The sequence below is a fragment of the Crocodylus siamensis genome, chromosome 15 (assembly GCF_052110815.1).
Source record: "Crocodylus siamensis isolate JL-2025a chromosome 15, ASM5211081v1, whole genome shotgun sequence".
NCBI classification, from domain to species: Eukaryota; Metazoa; Chordata; order Crocodylia; family Crocodylidae; genus Crocodylus; species Crocodylus siamensis.
Window position 1 is genome coordinate 32,163,628 of NC_143409.1, and position 26,004 is coordinate 32,189,631.

At 40.9% G+C, this 26,004-nt stretch overlaps 1 protein-coding gene across 13 annotated transcripts in view; it reads right to left on the reverse strand.

Moving 5' to 3' along the window:
• Positions 1 to 26,004, reverse strand: part of TLN2 (talin 2) — a 383,956-nt gene that overhangs the window by 76,316 nt on the left and 281,636 nt on the right. For all 13 annotated transcript variants that reach the window (XM_090029605.1, XM_090029610.1, XM_090029613.1 and 10 more), the window contains 10 exons: positions 24,497 to 24,586; positions 22,203 to 22,325; positions 20,916 to 21,059; positions 20,550 to 20,711; positions 16,608 to 16,748; positions 15,644 to 15,825; positions 14,370 to 14,502; positions 10,908 to 11,009; positions 7,756 to 7,926; positions 1,542 to 1,688 (listed from right to left, as the gene is read on the reverse strand). In XM_090029605.1, coding sequence (XP_089885731.1) covers positions 1,542 to 1,688; positions 7,756 to 7,926; positions 10,908 to 11,009; positions 14,370 to 14,502; positions 15,644 to 15,825; positions 16,608 to 16,748; positions 20,550 to 20,711; positions 20,916 to 21,059; positions 22,203 to 22,325; positions 24,497 to 24,586 — 1,395 coding nt within the window. The remainder of the gene's footprint in view (positions 1 to 1,541; positions 1,689 to 7,755; positions 7,927 to 10,907; positions 11,010 to 14,369; positions 14,503 to 15,643; positions 15,826 to 16,607; positions 16,749 to 20,549; positions 20,712 to 20,915; positions 21,060 to 22,202; positions 22,326 to 24,496; positions 24,587 to 26,004) is intronic.

Below are 26,004 nucleotides of genomic sequence, written 5' to 3' on the forward strand. Positions count from 1 at the left end.
AGGGCAAAGGCAACAGAGCAGAGAGCCCTGAGCCCATAGCGGGCAGCCTACATCCACCCTCTCCCTGCTTGCCTCTGCTCTAGTCATGCCTGGGGGTGGAGGGAGAGGGGGCGGGGAGCAGGGAGGAGAGGTAGGCACGTTCCATGCCATTCCCAGCTTGGCTGGAGCCATTCAGCCTCCCCTGTGTGGCATGGAGGCCTGCCCTGCAGAGGGGAAGGGGCCCATCTCCCCCACTGAAGTATAGCTCCCAGGACCAGGGGAGAAATGGTATGACATGGTTATCATGGAGTGTGGGGGGGGCTTCCAATTTTCTGTTTGCCCAGGGCCCCAATACATTTTAATCCACCAGTGCCTGCACCACTCATCTGGCTTGTGGGGCAAATGACTTTCACACCCCTGAATTCCACGAGGCACCCTAGATCTAGGCCCCAAATTTAGGATTGAGGAAACCAGGCTGTCAATCAAAGACACAGGCATTTTTCCTTCGTTGAATATTGGATGTCTACCTTTCTTCAAATATTTCAGGAACTTTTCCATGTGTTGCTGTCTAGACCAAGTAAGATAAAAAAGACTTAGGTGATAATGCTTCTGGGAAGTCACTGCTTCTTAAATGAGATGGAGCTTACTGCCCAAGCAGAAGCCTTGTCAACTCTGTTTCAGCCCACAAATCTGTAGAACAGAGAGCTCTGCTTAGTCCAGAGCACAAGTTTTGGCTCTGTGACCAGGTTCTCTGATTTGGAAGAGCATGAGCCTGGCACTGGGGCTTACATTCAGGGTTTTACCAAGCCATCTACCTTGCATATTTGCAAGCACAGGCACACATGACTTATTTCTCAGCAGCTGCCATTCTACTTAAGGAGGTGGCATAAGCATCCCTATAGTAAGAATGAAAACAATGCTGTAATATTAAAATAAATATTTCAGTGCTAATGAAGTAGGCAGATTAAAATGTTGCAACATTAAATTACTGGAGCTTCCAATTTTTGCTTAGTTCCTTACAACTTTTCACATCACTTGATAATTGCACATATAATTCTACTCACTCATGTTTCTCTCTTTTGAAGATGAAAGAGCTCTCCCATGTGCCAGCACTGTTTCACAGTTAGTGCTATTCATCAGCTAGTCTGATGGCTTAATGTTGTAGGCAACCAATTGGTGCACAAGACTGACTGCCCATTTAAATTATATTTAACATTTTCTCTCTGAACCATTACCCTGGTATTGTGAAGAGACCATTATATTCAGTGTAATTACTGCCCGATTATCTAAAGCAGTGGTTTTCAATCTTTTTCTCATTTGTGGACTCCTAAAAATCTACAAATAGAGGTGTGGAACCCTTTGAGAATTTTAAATGGTGGTGCAGACCCCTTTAAAATATAAGGGTGAATATTCACATACTTTTGATTTATCACAGTCATCTTGCATGGACCTGTTAGACAGTCTACTGACCCCCCAGGATCTGCAGACCACAGGTTGAAAACCACTGATCTGAAGTGACTAATGCTTTCCTTCTGGGTACATCTGAGGTTTCCAATACTTACCTTGTTCATTGCCTCAGCTATTGAATCTACCATTCCTCCAACCAAGCCCACTTCACTGGCAGCTTCATTCAAGGTAACCATTATATCATCCACAGCCTCCTTCATCAGTTGGGCAGCCTCTGTGATAGCATCATGAGTGTGTGATGCCTGTACAGGAGAAAGTAGGGAGGAAGAGAAAGTATTAAGGGTTCCATTTGTGTGGGAGCAGATAGCTGGTCTGAAAATATTAATGTTATTGGCAGCAACCTAATGGTGGTTTTGAAATCACATTTCAACCTACAAATGGAAAAAAGTTAATTAGATATCAATATTGAATTAGAACCTTTATAGGAGCAAATGCTCACTCACAGCATACACAGTGATTTCAAAGTCTTTTAAAATATAATATGCCCTTCTCCCTAGAAGATTAGGAAAATGATCATCACGTAATTGCAGGAGAAATACATGGAGAAGGAAGGATCAAGAAACAGTTTCCTTTTTAAAGCATGGACTATAGGTGCAGAAAAGACCTTATTTCTACACTTTGTGTAGACTCCATAAATTGTAATGCCATACTGGTCTAATTCACTTCCATCAACATCATGATATGCAAAAGGCACTGGGTAAATTACAGTTTTGATCATTTCTAACAAAATCTTTCTACTGCAATCTGTATTAAGACCCCTGTAAACCAAAGGTAGTATAGTAAGTAGTGTTTTAATATATCTAGTTTATGCCAAAAAGAAATTTAAAAACAAGCATTACCAGAAAAAATATTTTTTAACCAGATGCTGGGTGTGGAAAGTGTCATGCACATGTGCAATTAATAAAGTATTCTGTAGGAGTTACGAGACTTGAGAGATTCTTTAATGACTATTTCTTGACACAGGTAATTAATCCAGACTTCAGTAATCAAAAACCCTCATCATTTGATTTGGGCCAAAGCAACAAGCTCATTTTGCTATTCAAGTGAACCATGTAATCAGTGAAAACTGAAAATTGAGACAGAAATACACACTCTTTTCTTTAACTCTAAGTGTAAAAGAAGAAGAAAAAAACCTAAGGCAATGAGTACACTTCTTCTTTTACCATTTATAGATCTCAGGTGTAGAGTAAAATTATAGTATTTTTAGTTTGTCAATTATAACCTGAAGAAAACAACAAGTTTTAATATAAAATTTAACCATGGAAATGATATTGGGTTAAGTTTTGCTCAGTTACATTTGTGTAAGGATCTCACAGTAGACTGCCCACAGTTTTAGATGAGAAATATTTGGCGCATGTAGCACTTTCCATTCTTAATTATTGTTTGAACACTGGCTTATTAATCTTTTAAATGTCCTAGAATGGAGGCATTACACTGGTTTTAGGAGTGAAGGAGTAAATTGTCCTGCATCAAAGTGATACAAGCTGAAACAATACTGAAGAATTTCTGGCTCCCACTTCTAAAAAGGCCACACCTGAAACATTTTAGCTAAAAGTAGTTTCAGAAGAGAAGCATTCCATGGCTAGTATAATACCAAGTGTATGTTTTAAGCCAGGGGTGGGCAAAATGCAGCCCGCGGGCCAGATGTGGCTTGCCAGGCCATTCCATTTGGCCTGTGAGACCCCTAAAAAATTTAGAAAATTAATGTTTATCTGCCCCTGGCTGCCTGTCATGTGGCCCTCAATGGCTTGCCAAAACTCAGTAAGCGGCCCTCTGCCTGAAATAATTGGCTGCCCCTGTTTTAAGCTGAAGCACAGAAATACATCTTTTGATCTATTTCTAACATAAGATAACAAACTAGTTAACTTACCCATGCAACTCAATTTGAAATGCTTTCCATTTTCCAAATGGCCCAGTAAATACTGAGTTTTGATTGTCCATCATAACCCAGGCATAATAGCTGACTCTCCTTATACATATTTATGAACTGCAGAAATGAGTTGGGGTCTGCATCTGCCTTATTTGGCATAGGTGCTCTCTTTCAACTCACTGGAGCACACGCCCAGTTTAGGTCTCAGGGCGTGTCCTCAAGACTTGGGTGTTGGGCTGCATTTGACCCCAAGGGAGGTCCCAGCAGTTGCCTGCCACAACTGGATCATCCGTTCAGTAGTGGGACTCCCACTCGTGGGAACTTGCGAACTGAGCACTGCCTCTTGTGGGCATTCTTGGGGCTCCACCTCCCCTACACCCCAGCCATACACCAGCCTTCAGGTCGACCAGGTGATGGGTCGCCACCTTGCTTCTTTGGTGTTCCCTCCTGCTCTTGTCCTTCCCTGCCCGTCCCTCTGTGTCTTACTTAGCCGCGGGTGCCTATGGGGTGTGGGACCGGTCTTGCCTCTGCCTCTGCCTTGACCCTATCTTCAAGCCGTTGGGTTCCGCGGGACCACCTTTGTTCTTCTTGATCCTTAGGGTCAAGTGGGGATGGTTCCCCAGTTAGGGCTCTGTGTGCCCCTTCAAGATAACTATGAGAACTCAGAAGAGAAAAAAAAATGGTACAGAAGAAAGGAACAGTAGGGGTTCAGGCGGCAGCCCGCCCCACTCATGAGTCTGGTGTCTATGGTCATCAGGAACCCCTGACGCCCCCCCTTTGCTTCCCCGCTGCCTGCTTTTAGATCTGCCAGGAGGTGGTTTTTGGTGACATTATCTGCCAGCGTTGCTCCCAGCTGCAAAAAAAGCAGCTGATGAACTGTGCCGGTGGTTCTTCTTGGAGCAGCATGTCTTTTCTGTTGAAGGTAAGTAAGCCCCTTCCTTAGGGCTTTTTCTGGGGGCTTACCTCGCCATGGGAGGAGTTCCCGGGGAGTCCATTTGTGTTCCCCTGGGACACGGTCCCATCTCCCTTTTACACATGCTGTTAACTTCTAATAAAACTAATGGCAGTGACACAAAAGCTTCTTAAGAAAACACTGCCCACCTATCTCCTAAGCAGCCTGTAGATAATGAAACAGTTTCTTTTACATAACCAAGGTAACTGATTAAAGCCTTGATTAGTTTCCCAATGTCTTGACTAGTTTTCCAGTGTCTTGAGTGTAGAGAGAAAATCATTACAGTTTAAGGAAAAAACTGCTACCAAATTTTGCTGAAGGAATTATGTCTTGAAAGCAAGCAGTATAGTGCAGATGATTGGTTAAATCCAGGAAGGAACTTCAAATACATTTAGTTTCCGAACCTCCATCCGTTGTGCTATAATGATCTTCCTGTTTCACTCAATTTAGGGAAACCTTCAATGACAGACCAAACATCTAGGCACTGAATATTTGGTATCTTGCAGGGATATAAAACAATTACAAGTTAAACAAATTAGAAGTTTAAAGATTTGTCCAGCTTGGTTGAAGTACCAGAGAGCAGTTCCTTATTATATATATTGTTCCTCCTATGTTTTTTATTCAGGAAATGCAACAGACTTATAGGATATATTCACAGATGAGTCATGAATTAAATACCTATTTAACATCATCAACTACTAAGGATAGTGTTTGTATTTGCCTATTGTTTCGGTCCTAAATCATAGACACAGCTACTGTGATCATCCGGATCAATAAGTTCATTTGTTAATCAAGAGAAAGAGGAGGAAGGGGATAAAGCTGGTTAATATTTGTTAAACAAAATGAGATGATTAGCAATAAGAGTAAGCACAACCAAAGGAACAAGCTGTCATACAAACACACTTGCTAATAATCTTAAAACACTGTACTTTGATATTTATAGTCTAAATACATGATCAGTAATATACAATTGGTATTGAACATTAACCACTTTAAATTACTTGGTTAATGTAATACAGGGCAGTATTTTATAAATCAAAGGAATTAAATGGTTATGCAATAATCCTACACTTAGTTTATATTGCCCTGAATTTATCTGACAGTTTCACAGGAACAAGAAACTCTCTATGTATAAAACTGATGAGATGTGAAATGGTGATTGCAGGCGACTATCCTAAAGGCAGTCAAGAGTTTGTAAAACCTCCATCTAGCATATGAAAGGTAATGATCTGAGAGGATCACAGATTTCAGTATGAATGAGGCCAACTGGTCAAATGAAGACATAACAGAATAGAACCTGTAGTATAATTTATCTCCATGAAGGGAAAATGGAAAACTTTTCAATAGGTAGAGGAATAGAGAAATTTCTTATGCTTTCAGAAACAGAACTTTCCTCCTCTCTCCTCACAAGAACACCTTTAGAATAAGGTGGATGACAGAATTTATTTTACTGATTCATACAACAGGCACACATGATGAACAGGAAGTCTAAATAGCATAAAGACACTATTGTAAACCACCCCTTTTTATAGCAAGATATTGTCATGGTGCACCTATGTCTGCCAAAACACTTTGTGTATCAGGATTTCAGATGCAAGTAAGTGCCATAGACACTCTGAAATCTGTGCTCTATGCACTCCAGCTGCTGGTGGATCCTCAAATATTCCAGCTAACAGAGAACTTATTACCAGTAAATAGAAGGTGTAGCTAAAACAGGCTCAAATACTTTTAGCTGCCGACAGGTAGCCATTAGAGAATTAAAAGGCAAGGGGCTTCCAACTGCTCTGCCATGTCCTCCTGCCTGCAAGTTAGTAGGAATCACAGAGGAACACAAAGCAAGCAACAGAGTGAGGCTTTACCCAATTCTCAGTTTTCCAGTCCCAGTTACTGGGTGCCTGATGTCCAGCTTTCTCTTGAGCCATTTATGTTGACATTAACTTTGTGATCTGTATGAATTTCATATTAGTATGTTCACATGCGTGCAGAAATTTGTAACGTATTATATATATATATATGCTTCCCCATTTGCATTCTCCTAACAGATGTTTTTCATTCCAAAGCAGCCATTTGCAAGAAAAAAAGGTAGGGGCTCAAATGGACATGGTGTTAGCAAAACCTAGGGCAGCGATTCTCAACCAGGGGCCCATGGCAGCCTGGGCTGCCATGAGATCCTTTCAAGAGTGTAACAGCATGCCACACAATGTTTGCATTGCTAGGTGTACCAATGTGACTCATAAGCTAAAACCAGAGATTTCAGATAAGAATTCATAGTTTTAAAGCATTTTGACTGGTTGTGGACTTTCTGGGTTCTTTGCAACAGAAGAATTGCTCTATTATTTGTATGTAGTGAAAAAGTGAAAAACAAATGAAAGCTAAAAGCTGGTATTTTATGCAGGGTGCTTCACATCTAACAAGGATACCTTGAATCCAAAAAAGCTGAGAACCACTGCCTCAGGCATTTATAAGTTTTCAAAACTAAGATTCCAGGAATGAAGTATTCCTAAACCGGTGCTTATAGCTCCAAACTCCCTCCCTATTTCCCAACAAAAGCACCTTCACACAGAATATACAAACTTCTATTTAGGGGAACTGTTCACCAGAAAGATTTGTTTTCAAATTATATTAAAACAAATGTAAAACAGAGATAACAATGCACAGAGGTAATTGTCTGTTCTTGTTTGTATCAACTGCAGTGCATCAAAGTGACATGCTGTATGGATAAGTACCTGTAGCACTGGAGAACTCAAGGCTTATTTTTGGTTCATTCACCAAGTAAGTACAATGATATTCCTATTGCTTCTAAACTATTATTGCTTTTGTAATTATTTTATAATCGAGTTCCTTCTTAAAAAGAAAAACAAACCCATAAATATAGCACAAATTTTGAGTGATTCACTCAGTTACCAAGTAGGAAAAGTGTAAAAATGTATTGGGTATTTACAGATTATAGATACAATTTTGGCAAATTATCTGAAGTTCTAGTTCAAGAATCTGTTTGCCTGTCCTTTATCAAGATGATGATGGTGGTAAGAAAACAAATGTAAACTACTTGTCAAAGAAATTAAACTAAAAAAACAGATGAATAGAACTGTATAAGATTGGTATAATACAAAAGAAGCTGTTAATATAAATGGTATAAGCATTTTTCTACATCACATACAATTAAGCCCATGCATACAAGTTTAAAATATTATTCTTAATAAAGAAAAGCTCTTCCTTATGCCACATACGTGTCAAAATGTATTTTGTGATCCCTGACTGCTGACATATTTTGCAATTAAAAAGAAAAAAAAGCAACCGACTAACTCTCAGGAAATCAGTGAGCACACAAAAGGACTTTCCTTTATGTAAATAAAATTATCCGATGGCGAAAATACAGTCTTATTGCCCATTGTTATTTTCTAGCTTTTGCTGCAGGATTGCAGGATACACTTCAGGATGCTGTTTCAAATGACCTTTCTCCTTTTCTTACATACAAGTACTATACCTTGGGATTTCCTCCTCCCTCTTTGGCTGCATACAGCATCTGAAGGGCAGATTCTGCTAGTGTCTTGGTCTGGTCCAGCACAGTCATTTGTTGTTGATGATCTAACATCTTGGATGCCACACCAACTGCAGCTAAAACCAGAGGTTCAAAATAGCTTGCCAACTGCGTAACCTAAGAAAGCAGAGATGATATGAGACTTTCAATCCAGTTTCTTTAACAGTGGAGAGGACAAGAAAATCTCTTCCCAAATAACATCCAGGACACCATTAGTACTTCTTTAAGCATAACCTGAGCAGCACACTTTCATGATGTATTAGAACTGCAGGAAATGTAGTTCATATGTTTTCCTGGGTTACTCTCTCCCTTTCCCAGCAGTGAATACTGTGATAGAGCAATGCTGCTAGATGGGCACAGTTGACATGAGACCCTGATGTCAGATCCAATTGTTTTCAAAACAGACTGGGTTCTCAACTATACAGGCAAGGATCTGTTACTAAATGCTGGAATTTCTCAACTTTGGTTACAGACAAAATATAGTGAAGTGATAGTGAACTGCAAATTTCAAGACACTTAATTTCTCTTTGAACACGCCAAGCAGTTACTGGCTCTGTGGAGAAACAAACGCAGTTTGAAAGCCTGATTTAAGTTGTGAAGACCCAAATAATTTAGTAACATTTAAGATGCTGTGTTCTCATGAAGGCTAGTATTGCCTCTGCACATAGGCTTTTATTTTGCCATTAATAAGCATTTCCATATAGCAGCAAGGTGACTCAATCATGTAGATTCTTTTAGTTGTAAGGTAAACTCATTGGAGGCTGACTTTTATTCTGTATTTAAGTATTGTTGGAGTGATGCTGTAGCTGTTACAGTCCAGGAATTAGGCAAGGATTTTTTGGGTGACATCTTTAATTGTACTAACTGCATAGTTGGAACGAAGTTAGACAAATTTTCAGATGCAAGATGTTCTTCATCTGGTATTTAGAATCTCTTCAGAACCTCACACAGTCTTTTCCTTTTCTTGAGTTACAGGACCTTTTGCTGCTGAAGGCTTTCTGCTACCTCCTCATTAGTAGCCGTGCAAAGCAAATGAGATTTTACTAGGTGTGCAACAAAGTTTTACAAAGTGACTCAAATATAAAACCAAACCAGGTCCCATTTCCAGTCCAGACACTCAAAAAGAAATAGGCTTTAAGTCTCAGAGGCTGAGGAAAACAACTAGACATTTGGGCTGCTTACTTTATAGTAAGATATCCCTTATATAAGCATGACAAAACACCAGGCATGGCAAGAAGAGCAATGAGACTATCTAACAAAAGACATCTTTCCCATTTGGATGTGAGAGGTTCTATATGCAAAGGCTGAATCCAAATACTGATACCCATAGAATCCTAATCCTCTAACAATCAAGTCAATATTAAGTATTTGATAAATAAAAGCAGGGGCTGGCTTCAGCAACATTCACACTAGGGGATTCTACCTGCACTGCAGTCAAGTGCCTGGTGCTTAAGGTGGAGGGGGAGCTCTCTCTGCACCATACCACAGTGGGGCAGGACAGATTCTAGCAGAGGGGAGCTCTCCCTGCGTGATGCCACAGCCAGGTGGCAGAGAGAAGTAGTGCAGGGGGCCATGTCCTACAGCCTGCCGCCTTAGACCCAAGCTGGGTCACTGCCCTGCCAGGAAATGCTGCCAACTCCTGACTGAAAGCATTGGTTAAATACATGATTGTCCAACAATAACGGAATGGCACTGCTATGCTTATACAAGCATCCAGAAACATTAGCATAGGAATACAAAAATGAGGAAATACTGCTTTATTTCTGCTTTTCCCACAGTAAATGTGCTGACACAGAAATATCTGAAATGTCGTGAAAACATTTAATGTTCTTAGAAGTAAATGTATTTCAGAATAGGGTTATAGTTAACTTTTAAGAAACTGCTAAAAGCTTCAAAAAAGTTGGTTTCCTATCATGTTTATTATCCTGGATTGAGCCCAAGGAGGATAAACACATTTCATACTCTACAGTTCAAAACTACTGAAACAGGTATAGCACATTTGAGTACAAACTTCTTAACTTTACAGTTTTGGAGGCTGAATCCACACCAAACCTTTGCTTGCACTGTAAGTCTGAGCCAGGGTTTTTTTTGCTGTTTTTTGTTCTTTTTTTTTTTTTTTTTTTTTACTTAGAGCCATAGCAATTTTCAAATTGCTACAAGCTATGTGGATCGCTCTGTAATTCACCCATAACTGGATTTCTGAGGGAGAATTTAGCAGTCCATCAGGCATTTGCAAGGGCTAAGTTACTGAAGCATGAAAAATCAACTACACAACATGTCCTTTTTAGCTTTCAGTGGCTTTTGTAAGCACATCTGTACTGATATTTTAAGTCTTCTAATAACAATATCAGTAGTTATGTCAAAAAGCCTTTAAGTCTTCTTCACCTGGGACTGATCACCTTTTAACGACTCCAGAAGCCTCCATCAGTCCTAAGGCAGGCAAGGTTCTTTGAGTAGATGTGATATCTTTTAGTAAGTAGACCAACTGAGTAGCTGGAAAAAAAAATTCTTAGCAAGCTTTTGAGTGCAGTCACCTTTCCTGTCTATGTCCTTAGACCAACATGGCTACAACCAAAAACCTATCGGCCCTAAGACACCAGCACAGTAAAAAGCAAATCACTCCCTTCTTGAAGTGTCAGGAATACAAAAGGTAGAACCTTCACGTGTTAAAATGCAGCATTTAAAACTGCGAGGGCTAATTTTTTATAACATCAAACAGTGATGCAAATTTGATTTAAACTTCTGAAACCTCCCTAAAATTCAAAATGAAGTCTGAATCTCAGTCCTCAGTTCACCCAGACACTACCAGAGACTGAGACATTATGGGGCTTCAAAGCAATTCAAGAACACTTAGTGCTCTTACACGCTGTATAATTAGACAGGTGCAAATAATTTTTGTCTCCAGCCTGAGTTTTCTGTCTTCAGCAGTCTAAAATTATTTTCCCTTCATGAAGTTTCTTGCATTATTTTTTTAAATAGCACAAAAAAGCTATCTATATGTTGTACCATCTATGACAATCCTATTGTTGACACGGGCATTTCTCTGAGGTCTAAACATTCAGGACTTTAGCAATGTCAATAATTATAGGATCATGTACCTTGTGTCCCAGCTGAGCTGCCTCTCCTCGAGCTGCAGTAGCAATGGGATCAATAAGGTGTCCGATTTCCTGAACAACTGATGTCAACTGCTCTTGTAAAGCCTAATACAAAGAGAAATTAACAATTCATTCACCGAAGCATACCATTTCATAAGATAGCATCACATCAGCTAAAGTGCCAAGGCCTCTGTTAGAACTTACATACAAGCATATGTGCTAAGCATTGTCCATTTCTCTGCATTAATAAGCTCCATTAATAACCCACAACGTAGGTCCACTGCTGCATATACTCATGAAGTGAGCCTGGTTAAAAAAGGTCCCTCTAGCTCTGACTGACGGTGTGAGCTCCTGCATCTCTTTCTAGTTCCAATGGTTGTGTGACAAGTGGTGCCTTTTCCTATGGCCATGTGCAGATGTTCAGTTTTGACTGGGAGAACTGGTATAGTCCTGGTAGAAGACAAGTGTGCAGGTGTTCAAGCTTTTTCTCTGGGAGCAAAAATGCCTGCTCTGGGAGCAAAACCACCTGTGAACAACCAGGATGAAATTACTCTAGTGGAGTTTCTTCCAGGAGACTGAATAGCCACTTGTCTTCCTCCAGCCACTCCTCTTGGCCCCCAGGAGGAGATAAGTCAGTGGAAAGACTCCCGTGATTTTCTGAGACTGGGGTCATCCTGATCGAGAGAAGGTACAGGGAGCAGCTGCTCAGCTGGGTGGTAGGGGTAACAATTTAACAACTGCAAGGGCTGAGAGCAGCCAGGCATGTGGAAGCTTTCCTCAAGCCTGGTTAGCCTGGTTTCTGGGCCCCACATCCCTCCCACTCTTCCCCTTGACCCCTGCTGCCCAGCCGAGTGGTGTGGGCAGCAATGGGAAGCCAGTAAGGCTGGGAGCCAGCTTTGAGAAAATGTCTGCACCCGTGGTTTCTGGCTCTGCTGGCTTTTAAATCATCACCACCACTGCTCATCTGGGTGATGGGAGTAGCAAGGGGAAGCTGGGGTGGAGGTAGGGTATGAGCTGGGCTCTGAGAGGCAGGGGAGAGAGGAGGTGATTGGCAGGCTACATGTCTGTACTGCTCCCTTTCCTGAAATCACTTCTAGCCATGGGCATTTTCTGCTGCTAGAAATGAAGGTTTGTATATGGCCTATTAATGAACACTGTTAACCCATTCAGGAAAAAAACCCCACCAGGATTGTGGATCTAAATATGGAACAGCATTTTCAGGGCAAACAGTATAATACACGGAGATTTGTTGCATATATTGACATTAGAAGCAGAAATGTATTGATGAGAAAAGGAATGGAAAAATATGACATATCGGTGTGGGAGATATGGTTTGATCTCCAAAGTGCAGTGTCTGGGATATAAGGATAAGGAGGACCTAGTGTTAGAAATGCCCACACAAAAGCACCTGCTTCTAATTCAAAGGCAAACCATGCCTTGGCAGCCAGGATTTAGCTCATCCTGTGAAAAAAATGATGAGCTGATTTATACAATTTCTTCTATTTACATAGTGTTTTAAGTAAGGCTGGGTTATTTAAGTAGTATTTTTTTCAGACTTAACAGCATTGAGTAAATGACAAAAAATGATGGGTTTTTTTTTAAATGGGGAGGGTGGGGAGTGAAAAGAAATGTAAACACCTTTTGCAATGACTTGCTTTGGGCAGTCCAGTTTTTCAAAAATATTTCCACTTAGATTAGAGTATTAGTGCTATATGAAACACTTATGGCTAGACTGAAGATACGTTATTTGCATACAAAAAGTCCACAGTAATTTTGGGAAACATTATGCCATTATTCACTGTGCATCTGATATTGAGAATTTGGCATTCAGTCATTAGCTCCCCCAAAGGAAATCACTGAAAATGGTTCTTACTTCAGTTAACTAAAGTGTGAAATAGCATTAGGAACAGTCACAACTTACTACACGAAAAGAAATAAACTCTGGATTTCCAGCAAATGACCTCATTGGGAAATATGTAATTTATGTATTCAGTCTTAAAAGATTTGCTTAGCTCCATTAGAATGTGTTACTACAGGAATACCTGATAGGAGAAAAGGAGCTTGCTAAAAACAAGTGTTAAAGACCCTTTGTAACATGCTTCAACTAAACCCCTCATTTTGCAAAATACCAAGTGAGAGAGGGACAAGAAAAGATTTTGCCTGTTAAAGAAATTTAGACATGAGTGTTCAGGTGTAGAGTAAGAAAGGGCTCTGACATTCAGATTCTAAATACTAAATTTTCAGGAACAAACTAATGTTCAACACTGTTGTCCTTCAAGCTGCCCTCAGCCAACTCTAATTAGCAAAAACTTTTTCTCTGTTACATCAGTAAAGGAACTGGGACAATTTTGTAGATGTCATTTTAAATTAAAATAACAAGTTATTACACATAATAATTTATTATACCACTTTTGGCAGGTAATTCAAGGATTTTAAGAGTTATATTTTCAAAGATAATCTCAACTAATTTCCTAATATGTGTTGCAATTGAAGAAGATATATGGCCATTATACTTATGCAAATATTTATGGATATATATTGGAAGGCCACTCTTCTCTGGCATGCCAACTGAGTCAACTGACTCTTTCCAATAGCAGATAACACTGTTGGGCAAGGACTCTTTACAGATGAGTGGGACTCCCATGACCTCCATTTGACTGGTAATTTGAGAGAAGTATGTCATACCATATGCAATTCTAGGCATACTAACTACAATTCTGAGCCAAATGTAAAGCTGATTTGTGTATGAAATAGGGAAAGGGATAATATCTATTATTGATAAGGAATTTTGTTTAAAATATAAAACCTATTAACTCTTTAGAATCCACTTTAGATGCTCTAAGTAATGCTAGTAGCTTTTTGCTCAAGAATAAATTGATATTTTACAGTGTAGAATTCTTAGCTTGAGACTGAGCTATTTTACTACTAAATTACAGCATTTCATCAATGCACTATTTTTTTTTTAAGTCTAGAAACATTTAAAAATAATGTCTTGGTGCTTCCTACAATAAGCTACTATTCTGAATCTCACCATGCATTACCTAAATGCTTATTAACTTTTTTCCTCCTTCTCTTACACTCTTTTTTATGATTTAGCAAGCTTCACTCCCCAACATGCAAATGTTAAATACCTATATTGGTATTTTGTCTTAAGACTTCCAGTTTATGTCGTCTCAACAATGGTTTCTGTGTCATAGAGTCCTGTAACATGACCATTAGCAACCCTAGATCAGGCAAGAAATTAGTTTCCCCCCATGCTACCTCACCCCTGTATCAGAAATGTAACATACATTGAACCAGCATGGATTTTGCCATACAACACTTCGGTGGCAATACTTCTCTCAGGAGAAGTCTGTGCTGCCTCTGCAGAACTCCCAGCTCCTATATTTATTTTTGTTATGAAGAAAAGTCTAGTGTGGTTAATAAAGGTGAACACTACTCTTCCACAGGGTAGTCTTTCCTTACTTCAACAGAGATGTCATCCCTTGTAGCCAAGTTCTGACTGACTGCTGCAAGAGAAGCCTGCTCAATGTCTCTGATACACCTGTTGATTCCATCAATGGAGTAATCGCATTCTCTCTGACCAGGGGCCTTGTCCCTGAAACAAAGAGGATAGAGTTATTTTGAGGGTGTTGGAGAGACTTATTTATTAATGTGAACACATGTATTTTATTAATTAAAAACATGCAAGTCATGGGGAACAAGAAGGGCAGCAGGGAGAAAACCTATACTTGTAGTACATAAGAGGCTTGATACACTTAGATAGTGGGACATTTTGAATATTTTATGGGAAATAAATGGCAGGCGTGGGAAAAGAAGAGACCATTTAAAGACGTACAAACATTATCCTCTCCCAGATAAGTAAGTAGTAGCATCACCTACCTCAGATAGAAAAGGTCCTAAGGTAATCCTGGAATGGGACTTGAGTGGTGGGACAGGAAGAGACACCACAATCTCTAACTAAAGTAGCAACAAACGTGCATGAACAGAGATATCCAAACTTTAAGCAATGCAGCTGAGAAGAATTCCTCAAGGGTGAAGCTTCATTCTCAGTTGAAAAGAAATTTGAATGACTATCATCTACTACTTGTGTGGCATGTTGTTTAAACATAAATGTTTTAAGAGGTCAACATTTATCAGACCGATGGTCCTTAATGTGTTGTTTATTCAGGTTCTAGTAAGGATAGGAGTATACAACATAACCCTACTTTTTTATGGATATTTAAAGTTGTAAAAAAAAAAGTGACCTGACCATTGTTAAAATTAAGGAAATACATGTACTTACGACAACAAAGTAAACAGAGGCAACAGTAAAAGGGCACAAGTTAATTCGGATCTATTTTGGGTAAACATGTACTTTGCTTACCCTGAGCTTAAGGCAAAATCTTACATCTAACCAGCTTCATCAGTGCACGGATTCTTTCCCTTTTGAATACCAATATGCATATTTTAAACACGGCGTAATTTATGTCTATAATAGTACTTCTCCATTTGTTTGAACTGAATTAAAAGAGGAACTCTGCAAAAAGCCAGACCTGTGCAATCATCAGTAACAATTATATGCAAAAACAAATGGAGGGACCTGTGTATGATACAGCCTGAATGGTTTTCACAGCTGAAAAAGCAAGAGTGGCTTGGGAAATGACATGTCCCCCTTCCTTGCTCTATTTCTGGATACCTTTTTGGCATTTTGTGGCTTAGAAATGGATGATAAAAAAGCTACAACACAGAAAACGTACCTAATGGAGGTGATAAGACTCTTAATAGAATCTGAAACTGTGTGCGAATGCCCGGCTAGTACAGACCAAGTAGGTGGGTCTTTTGGATTGATGGCCAATGAACGGGCAGTTTTGATCAGTAAAGATGAACTCTCCAACATTGTCTTTGCAGAAATCAAAATTGGCTCCTGTGCTTGAGATCCCTATGATCAAGACAGCAGCAAGTTAAATGTAGCAGAACATCAGACTTTACCTTCAAACATGCTACAAATGTTTGGACTTGTTTGTCCTTGATACAACAGACACATATTGAGTAAGGAATATAATGCTGATCTAGTCATCTCTTCTGCACTAGTAGGGAAGAGATGTTAGCACAGCTATAGTGGGCTGAGGTCTGGTAACACAGATAAGCCAACACAAATCTGAATTAAAATGCTGCCATTGGAAAAGGTCAGACTTTTCCGTTTTCAGACTTTCCCAAAAGACAAGGAGTAGCTGACATAAGTACCACACTGCTAGCTTATATCCAGAGACTAAATGCATTATATTCTTGCAACACTAAGATTTGTCTTATTTGTGCAAGATTAAAGCTCATTTAAGTGAAGGAGGGTAAAGCTGTCAAAACAATAATCATTCTACATTAGAAAATTCCAGGAATGGAAACTGCCAGCTATGAGAGACTTCAACTGCCTTTCAATCATGGTGAAGTTTTAAAACAACTTACAATTCTTGTAAGGAAATAAAGCATCTTGAACAAAGCACTTGCCAGTAAGATATACACACTATAATGTCTGATGTCCTGTTAATCTCTAGTTACTTTAGATTTACTTTTTTTTGCCTGATTTGGAACATTAGGTCCTGAGTTAATTTTAAAATCAGATTAAGAGATTTTTTTTTATCATACAAGATTAACTGTATGTTTTAAAAAAAACAGTACTTTAGAAGCAAACCTGTCTTGTGGGTAGAAATACAACTCCTTTCCTACCTCAGCACTGATCTGGGCCGGTATGCTGACAAATTCTGGATTTGAAGCAAATGCTGTCAGATTTTCCACAGCTTCAATCAAAGGAGCAGTTGCAATTCTACACTTGTTTCGGTTATCTTCAGAGAAATCACCATCCAGAGCCTGGCAAAGACAATAGCAGTTACATTTTGGTTTGGATGGCCACTCCGCAAAGCTTCAGAACAAAAGTCACACACTGAAGAAGGGAGGTTTAATTCATTGTTATTTTTTAAACTTACACATTTATGTACATATACATTGGAGATATGCAAAGATCCTTCAGAAACAAGTCTGAGCTTTGATATAACCTTTCAAAATGTCATTTAATGCAGTATGTTTCTTCACTTACTCAGGTGATTATTAACTAGGTGTGTTCAAAGCGGCTAATATTTGCTTCGGATTTGGTGATTCGGGGGATAGTGATTCGATTTTCACTGTCCTGAATCTCCGAATCAGCCAAGCACATCCCCTCCGAACCTGGCTATGGCTGCCCCTGGGCACTGCCACACAGAGGGGGGCAATCCCTGCTGTCTCTCCACTGCCCCATGCTGCATGGGGGCTCTGCACAAGCCCCCCTCCCCCTCGCTCCCCCAGGCCCCTCACAGATGCCCTGCCCGGACCAGCTCTGGCCCTTTAAGAAGAAAAAACAAATGAGAAAACCTCCGCACTTACCGTTCCTGCCAGTAGGGGGGCAATCCCTGCTGCCCCCCACTACCCCGCATCACGGGGGGGGGGGCTCTGTGCAAGCCGCTCAAAGCCCTGAGGCCGCTGCAGGAGTGGTGAGTCCTAAGGCTTTTCTCCGTTTCCCCCCCCCCCCTTAAAGGGCCAGAGCTAGCCCACATTGGACACCCATGGGGGGGGGCTCAGGGAGAGAGGTGGGGGGTTAGAGGGCTCATGCAGAGCCCCCCATGCAGTGGGGATTGCCCCCCGACCTGGCAGCACCTGGTGAGCACTGGGGATTTTTTTTAAACACTGGGAGCTGGGGCAGCCATGGGGGGCTGGGGGAGCAAGCAAGAGCCGGGGGGCTGGGAGAGCAGGTCGGGGGGTTGGAGTGGTCCCCTCCCTGCCCCTAGTACTTACCAGCTCGGAGTCAGCTGCAGCTCCCTGCTGTAACTACCAGGGACTGCCCGAATCATCAAAGCTCTCCAAATCCTTTTGAAGATTCAGAGAGCTTTGAATCAATTTGGACCTTTAAATTGGTCCCCTGATTCAATTTGGATTTGGAGATTTGGCCACCGAATCAGGCCGAATCTCCTCCGAATCGAGTCACCCCCTGAAGCTTCACACAGCCCTATTACTAACCCCCAAATGAGAAATAACTGCTACACAGGCCAGAAAAAGAGCTTAAAATAAGTTCTTTGATAATGCTCATAAATCATGTCTCAACAGCTCAAGTCCACAGAGGTGGAAGTGGCTAAAAGTTGATCTTTTTCATGTCAGCTAAAATCTCTAATCCAGACACTCACCTTCATAACTGTTATTACCTCATTTTCATACAAATGACTTAATCTCTTTCAGAATCTCACAGGAAATAGCTCAACTTGGAAACACCTTCTGTGTAATATAATAGAACTTTCATGCCCCAAGAGAACAGCTGTTTTTCCAGGAATTATGCAGCAGAACAGCTAATGGTTTCCACAGAGGAATTTGAACTCAGGATCCCAATATCCCTTACAAGTTTCATTCCTTCTCAAAGAGAGAAACTACTTCCTAACAGAAATCAGGTAGTTTTAAAAAAGTTAGTCAGCAATATTTTTCATTTGCAGATTTTGATTCTATAACAAGTATAAGCACTAGCACTGGAGTGTTACTGCAATCATGATAGTCCTGGAAATGTATACAAGGCAAGGGTTTATTTTGTGATAATTTTTTTTATCACTATTGTATACAGCTGGGCCAGCTGTACAGTTGGGAGAGCTACTGGACAAGATTTCAGGCACAAAGGAAAGTCAAATCTGAGTATTATTTGCAATAAATATGCCAAATCCTCAGGGGATCCAATCATTCCTTAACTCTATATCAGACAACTAACATGCAGTTGTACAGGCCATCGTTTAATACGCAGGAAAAAATTTAGACTTGGCCCACTTTTGAAATTTGTTTCAGTATAACTATGCTATCAGGGTTGTAATTTTTTCTCCTATTTTTTAAATTGTATTTATTAATTAATTCAACTCAATAATAACAAATTTAAGATTTAAAGATACAACCAATCCCCTAAAAATATACATAAAGACAGATATTTATTTTCCATCAACAGTAGTATCTTGATCAAAGTCAATAGGTCATCTCTATACACCATATTTACTTGATTAGAAGATGAGGTTCCCCCCCCCGCCCCCCGTTTAACATGAGGGAAAAAGCCTCTCACTTTACAATTGAGTACAAGGTGGCAGGGGGCAGGCAGCTGCTGAAACTGGAGCCAGAGCCGCAACTGTTGCCTGCCCCCCACTGCCTCTGCACCCCGCCTCCCTGCTGCTTTTGTCCCGCAGCCTCCAGCCCTAGTCTCCCCTCTATGCTGCTTCTCCCCCTCTGCCACACTCCTTCTCACCTTTGCTCTGCATCAGCAGGCTCTGTCCTTGCTGCAGCCTGGAGCACGGGGCACATTGTGCTCCAGCCCAGCCTTGTAGCAGCAGTGCTGGCTCCGTGCCACTACTACAGGGCTGGGGTGGAGCCATGCTTAGTGCCCCAGGCTGCAGCAGGGACACAGCCTGTCAATGTAAGGTTGGGGGGAGGGTATGGAGGGGGCAAGTGCAGGGGTAGAAACTATATGGAAGGAGGAGATGGGAGGAAGGGGTGGTGAGGACCCAAGACTGTGGGGGGAAGTAGCAGCATGGATGGGGGGGAAAAGGAGGGGGCAGGGGTATCAAGGGCCTGAGGCTGTGGGGGGGAAGCACAGTGGGGGGGTATAAATGGTGGTGGTGGGGGGAAGATGGGCAGCAGGCCTGTTATTAACCCCAGGCCCCCTCCTCCTCTCACTGTCTGCCCCCTACAATCTGCCTTGCTACTCCCTGCCCACTACATGCTCCCCTACTGCCTGCCTTACCACCTGCCTGCAGACTGCCTGTCCACCACCACCCCCCACTGCCAGCCCCAAGTACACCCTAATACTGCTTCCCCCACTGTCTATCCATCCACCACCTGCCCCGTTACTGTCCCTCTCTCTTGCAGTAGAGGGGAGGACAAATTTAAGATGTTCTTCCAGTAAGTAAGATTTCAAACATACAAAACTATGATAAATGTATACATTTCTGTGTATAGAAGCTAATTATTGGGGGGGGTCATCTTAAATTCAGGATAGTCTTGTATTCAGGTAAATATGGTAACATATTACCATATTACCTCCCCCCTTTTCCTTAGAACTCTGAGCAATACACATATTTTCCTCGTCTGCTTTTAAATCTATTCCAAATTTGATCCTAAGTGTCAGCTCACAGCACTTGCACTTTCTTAAATTTTTCTCCTACAGTTCTAATGGTAAAAAATCTATGTTGCTATATTAGTATAAATATTCCTTATTAAAAAGGGTCTTGTAGAATTTCCTAAAAGCTGAGCCCAGCACCCACACAGTTTGGCTGGAGTGGTCTTCAAAAAATCCCCAAAAGCTCTGACTGCCTGCATGGGTGGGTATGGGGAAGAGGCTAGGAGTGGAGGGGGGTAGAGGCTTCCACACCCCTCTTTGCCAAATCCTAGATCCACCCCTGAGCACAAGGATACTTAATTTTCATATTTCCTATTTTCTGAGGATTTAACTTTGTAACCTTAATGACAAACCTCTAATATAGATTTATGTGGGTAATTCCAAGACAGTTTATTCTTCTTCTCACATGGGAATAACTATATTAGTTTAAGGTACCACCATAACAATAATATTGAATAAAATTAAATTAAAAAAATGAAGGTGCAAGAAATACTATCATGTACCTTGATCGTTTTGACCAGATTAGCAGTGCTATTTGCAACTTCCTTGGCAGATTGCACGAAGTGTCTCTTGGCAACAGGATTGGCAGTCTTTGATGAAGCAATACGGCAAGCATTACACAAAGCAGATGTATGTTTGGCCACTATTGTAGCAGCTGACAAAACCTGAAAAACACAGATGACCATGAGAGGTATAGAACAGGACATAAGAACAGGATAGTTAATTGCATCATTGTTCTGAAAACTGTGGTTCAAACACATGCTATGCTCTTACACTGAGTGCTTCCCCTTGATGATTATCAGTAAAAATCAATTCGGTCCTAACAAATCTCAGAGAAAGTCTCATTACAAACCTCTGGACAGAGTTACCTGCGATGGGCTGCTTGCTGGATCCACCAGATTCTGACATGCCATCTGGATTGCCTGGTTGGCCCTGGCAAACTGAATAGGATCAACAAGTCCTTGCTGCCCGGCCTGACTGTTGGGATCTGAGATGCCCACTAGATAGGCAGCCTAGAAAGGGAGGGGGGAGGAAAAAAAAAAAAAATCAAATCCCAGTGAAAATGCTAAATTCATTTTAGCTTTTAACAAGAGTCAGGAAGGTGCAGTGGCACCTGATCAAGGTGGTCAGGTGTTACTCAGAAGTCATGTAGCAAAGTTCCTATTAAAAATGCCTGTTAACAGGTCTGCAGTATGATGCAAAAAGCAGATATTGTCATAATTTGATTTGAGAAATCTAATTAGCCAAAATCCCCTGCCCAAAAAAATCTGCAAAGGGGGCTGACACCTGGGGCATGTCTATACAGAGTAATACAATGCTGTGTAGATACCCTGTATAGATACCCTACTCTCCTGACATTGCAAACTGCAGCATGGAAAAGGCTCTCATAACTGGTACATTTACTGAAACGGCAATACAGCATTTGGTCACAAGGGGGAGCAGCTCAATAGCTCGGGAAACGCACTGATTTAAAGTATAATTTCAGAAGACCAATCCAACTACATTAAGACCAGCACATACATTCTCAATAGCTTATGCTTTGATTAGCTATTCAAAACCTATCAGAGCAATGGAAGTGATCTAAAAGAGTTCTATAGTAATCTCTTTGTTTATCTTAAAATGGAGTGAGATTACACAGTTTGAGGATATGGTCTGAATTGTAGACATGTAAGAGTTTACTCTGTGATTTTTTTAAGAGACAAAAAATTTTATTCCCTTCTTGATAAATACGCTGCACTAGCTGATGACTGTTCCTCTTTCGGAAGATGAGAAATGCCATACAATGCAAATATTTGGTTTATTTGGGTGTTTTTACATGTGCTGCTGAGGTGTGGGGGAGGGGAGGGGGAGTGCTGTAATTAGAGTGGCTCTGAGAGCTGCTCTAATTAAAGTACTCACAGCATGTTGTGTACCAGCATCCCTGAACTTCAAAATGGTGATGGGGGCACTTTAGTTACATCTCATTGAATGAGCTTTAGTTAAAGCACCCCTGACACCATTCTGAAGTGCAGGGATGTGGAGGCTGCTGAAGCATGCTAGTTAGCAGGTTCCAGCTCGAGCTGTAATTCCAGCACTCTGGAGTACTGCAGTACAGCACAGCTTTCCTGCATGTCTACAGGCATGCTTTGGCTGTTACAGTTGCACAAGTGGGTTACCTGGGCTGCAGCCTCTGTGAGACCACAAAGAGCCTTGGAAGCAACTCCAACACATTCTCCAAAAACTAGCAGGTCCCCAGTTTTGGCATTCTGAGAAATGCCTGCCATTGACTCTCCAAGAACCTTTGAAGTAAAAAAAAGAGTAAGGTAAGTTCTCCTACTCTATTTTTCTTTATGTAGAAAAAGCATTTTCTAAGATTTTCTGGACTGCACAATGCAGCAGTGGCATCTACTCAGCACAGACACACTGAACATGCTCTGGATCTTGTTTGCTTGAGACTACTTACTGAAATGCAAGGGAAGGGGACTTGTGTCTCGGCTACTGAAGTACTCCACGGTCAGAATGCAACTTAGGCTAGGGACAGACATTCAAAAAGCCTGAGCCTGAATTGATTCAATCTTCGCAGGTTAGTTTAACCTGGCAAGGCTAAACCAGTTTGTAACCATTGAGACAGCCCCTCTGGACTGAAGAAATAGAAGCACATGCCTGCAGTGGCTCAGGCTAGAACCCCAGGGGCAACAGAGCAGACCTCCTTTCATTTCCACAGGGCTGACCTGAGGGGGGACGTGGCCAGGCCTTGGTAGGACACTTTGATAAGGGAGGGCCCCCCTCCACTGTTGATAACTGAGTACTGAATTACACAGAGAGTTGTTAGCATTTATCACCCCATCAAACAAAACAAAACAGCTTCCCTCATTATTTCAAGCTCTTCTTAAACAACTTTTTCCAAAGAAGGAACAGAGGAACATTACCAGCTTTCTGTTGATTAGCTCCAAAAAGCCCTAAACCAACACTGTCCTGTCTGCCTTTGTCTCGTCTCCCACACCACAGACTGTAGCTAGCATGTGGTATGCTAGCTAAAGCTGAGAGGTGTCTGTGTAATGCAGGGGGGAGGGAGGAATCCCTGCTTGAGCAGGGAGTGGTGGAGGAGCAGGAGGAAGCCAGGCAGACGCTGCTGTACCTGCAGGCTCTGCTGGAGGCGCAGCCAGGGACCAGAGGGGAGGGGCCAGCCCTGCTAGGCTGGAGCAGAGAGCAGAGCCCCACCCAGAGTTGCAAAGCATCTGGGGTGCTGGAGGACTCTAATTCATTCAACCAGGTTTCTCCCAAACCGGTTTCAGCCATTTTAACTGGTTTATGTGCTCTGACCATCTGTTCTGTTACAGGTTTGAACCAGTTTCTGATCATTTAAACTGGTTTGTGTGTAACGTCTGTCCCTAGCCTTAGAGCTTATCTCACTTAAGTTGGATCTTCCTTCCTCACCCAAGAAGCTCAGAATAAAACTGGTCTACAATAAATCACCCCAAACAAAGTAAGCCCATATTCCAGTGCATGTGGCTTCCTCGCTTTTTTATAATTAACAAAGAATTTAAGACAAATGTTATGCATCAAATTATCAAGAGGTCATAAAGAAGGTAAAGAAACTTTCAGGTGAAGATTTTAGAATGTAGTTAGATCTTCACTGTAAACAGCTTTTGTAGCTGTTGTGTCCCTTTATTAATTTAACAAGTGTAGAACTATTGATCCACTACAGACCAAAACTAGAAAAAACACTTAATTTCAATGCAAGTTAAACCACAGCTGGGATGTAGATTTAGTCCAGTAGACAAAGCTGTTCAGTGAACAAAACTATTTTTAAGAGCTATTTTTTTTTAAAGGGAACTTAACAAAAATTAATTCTGTACATTAGATTATTTTATTGTTTAGTCCCAAGACATACAATGTTTTAAAGTAACTTAACAATTATCAAAGTTATCACCCTACTTAAGTATTTGAAATGCACAAACATTTCTCCTGTTCGCTTTGCACAAAGACGTACAATGATGTTTCCTCACCACTACTTACTTGGATATGTTTGGGCACTTTTCTCATGACCACAGTCGAACATATCATGAGAGTACAAGACTCACTGCAAGATACGGGATGCTCTACCAAGTCAGTAGGACTTCATATCAACAAAGGGTAAGGACTAATGTACATTTTAGCTGTGTCAAAAGGGAAGTGAAAGCTGCTGACCAGGATGGTGAAGCTGCTGTTACATGATCCCTGTAGCCAAACAAGTTTGCTAAATCCCCATAATATTGACCTTGGATGAAGCATGGATAAAGCTGGAGCAGTTTCCTACACTTTTGGATCACTCACAGCTCCTTCAAGGAGAGTTTTACCTGGGAATTTAATGCCTTTTCCAGGTGCAGATTGAAAATTGTTTCCAATGAATTTCATAAGCTTAAGGATACTTTAATTAATTAATACTTATTCATAAACCATACATATCAAAGTGGAGGGAGAGAATTACCTTCGAGTTTTCCATTACACCCTCAATGCAATCAAAATACGAGAGGTCGCTTACAGGCTCATTGGGATTATCGAGCATTCCCTTAACTGTCTGAAAAGAGAAGAACTGGGTTACTGAAGTAACTCAGAACTGAGCCAGACAAACAGACCATCCACATTTTTTAAACCAGGGAATGCATCTACTTGGCTCAACACCAACAAGCAAAAAACCCCTATTCTCAGTCACTGTAGTTCATTCATGTATATGTAGATGGTATGACACAATCACTTACTATTTGTTTTCAGCAAAATTTAGACTTTCTGCTGTTTTTTCATCTGAAGAAGAGCTTTTAAAATCTTCTTGGGAAGGAAGTGATTGGAAAAGCTGCCACAGCTTGCTCACTACTGGCTAAAAATATAACCAGCCACTAGGTAAATATATAAGCATGCCCTCTGCTTGCCTTTCTTTATTACTATGCAGAACCTGCCAGTGTAATGGAAAAATACTAGAATTATAGATAGAAATAAGTGAGAAATGTCCTTTTTGGGTCAGTTTGTACCATGGAAATATAGTACAGGACCGTGCAAAGGCGAACAGTAATTCACATATTTTTAAAGGAATCAATACATCTGTATATATACTTCTCATTGACTAGACAGTCCAATGGGGGACGTTTCTTTTTCTTTGAAAAAAAAAAGAACAATGTAAAAAGTTAGTTTTCAAGTTCATAGTCAAGAATGGAACCTGAATATCAGCCAGCATAGGTATTCTTATAATCTTACTGACTAACAGTAACAAGAAATTAGTAGCAAACATTAATAAAAACCCACATCTAAAAGATTTGCAGTGTGGCTTCTCCAACAGAGGAAATACAGAGAGGCATCCAAGTGGAACCTCTACACCATTTTTTTTTTAATTCAACAAAAAGTCCATTGTCTTTTTTAAAGACAAAATCTCTCCTTTAATAGCACTTGTGGTAAGGTAGGTTATAGCGTCTAAAAAAGAAAATGTGAATGAGAGATACTATCCAGCACACAGTTTGGCTATTTCCTTCCCTTTCCTTCTCCATTCCTTCTAGAACTATAGTATCATATACGCAGTGATTTATTGAGCAAACCTTGTTCTAGCCACATTCTCACTGCCAGGGAGATGAGTTCTCAGACAGGAGACAGAATAGTAGGAAGTGAACAAACTGAATCACAGACTGACTGTTAAATCTGTTGTTAAATAGGAAGTGGTGAGAGTTACTACCCATCGTCTAGGGACAGTTAAGTAAGGTATCTTCACTGGGGAGGCACATCTTTTCCTGAGTTTCAGGGCAGGCTCCAGGGCATTTTGACACTATACTGAAGCTACAGGTAAAGCATGTTAGTCCTACAGAAGATGACTGCCTATCGCACTAAGAAGTTTTGAAGAGGATAGTAGGGAAAATAATGAACGAGGCGAAAACCAGAGGTAAAGAGAACAACAACGGCAACCAAAGAGCCTTGATTTAACATTTTCCTTTCACTATGGTTAAAGCTTATTGA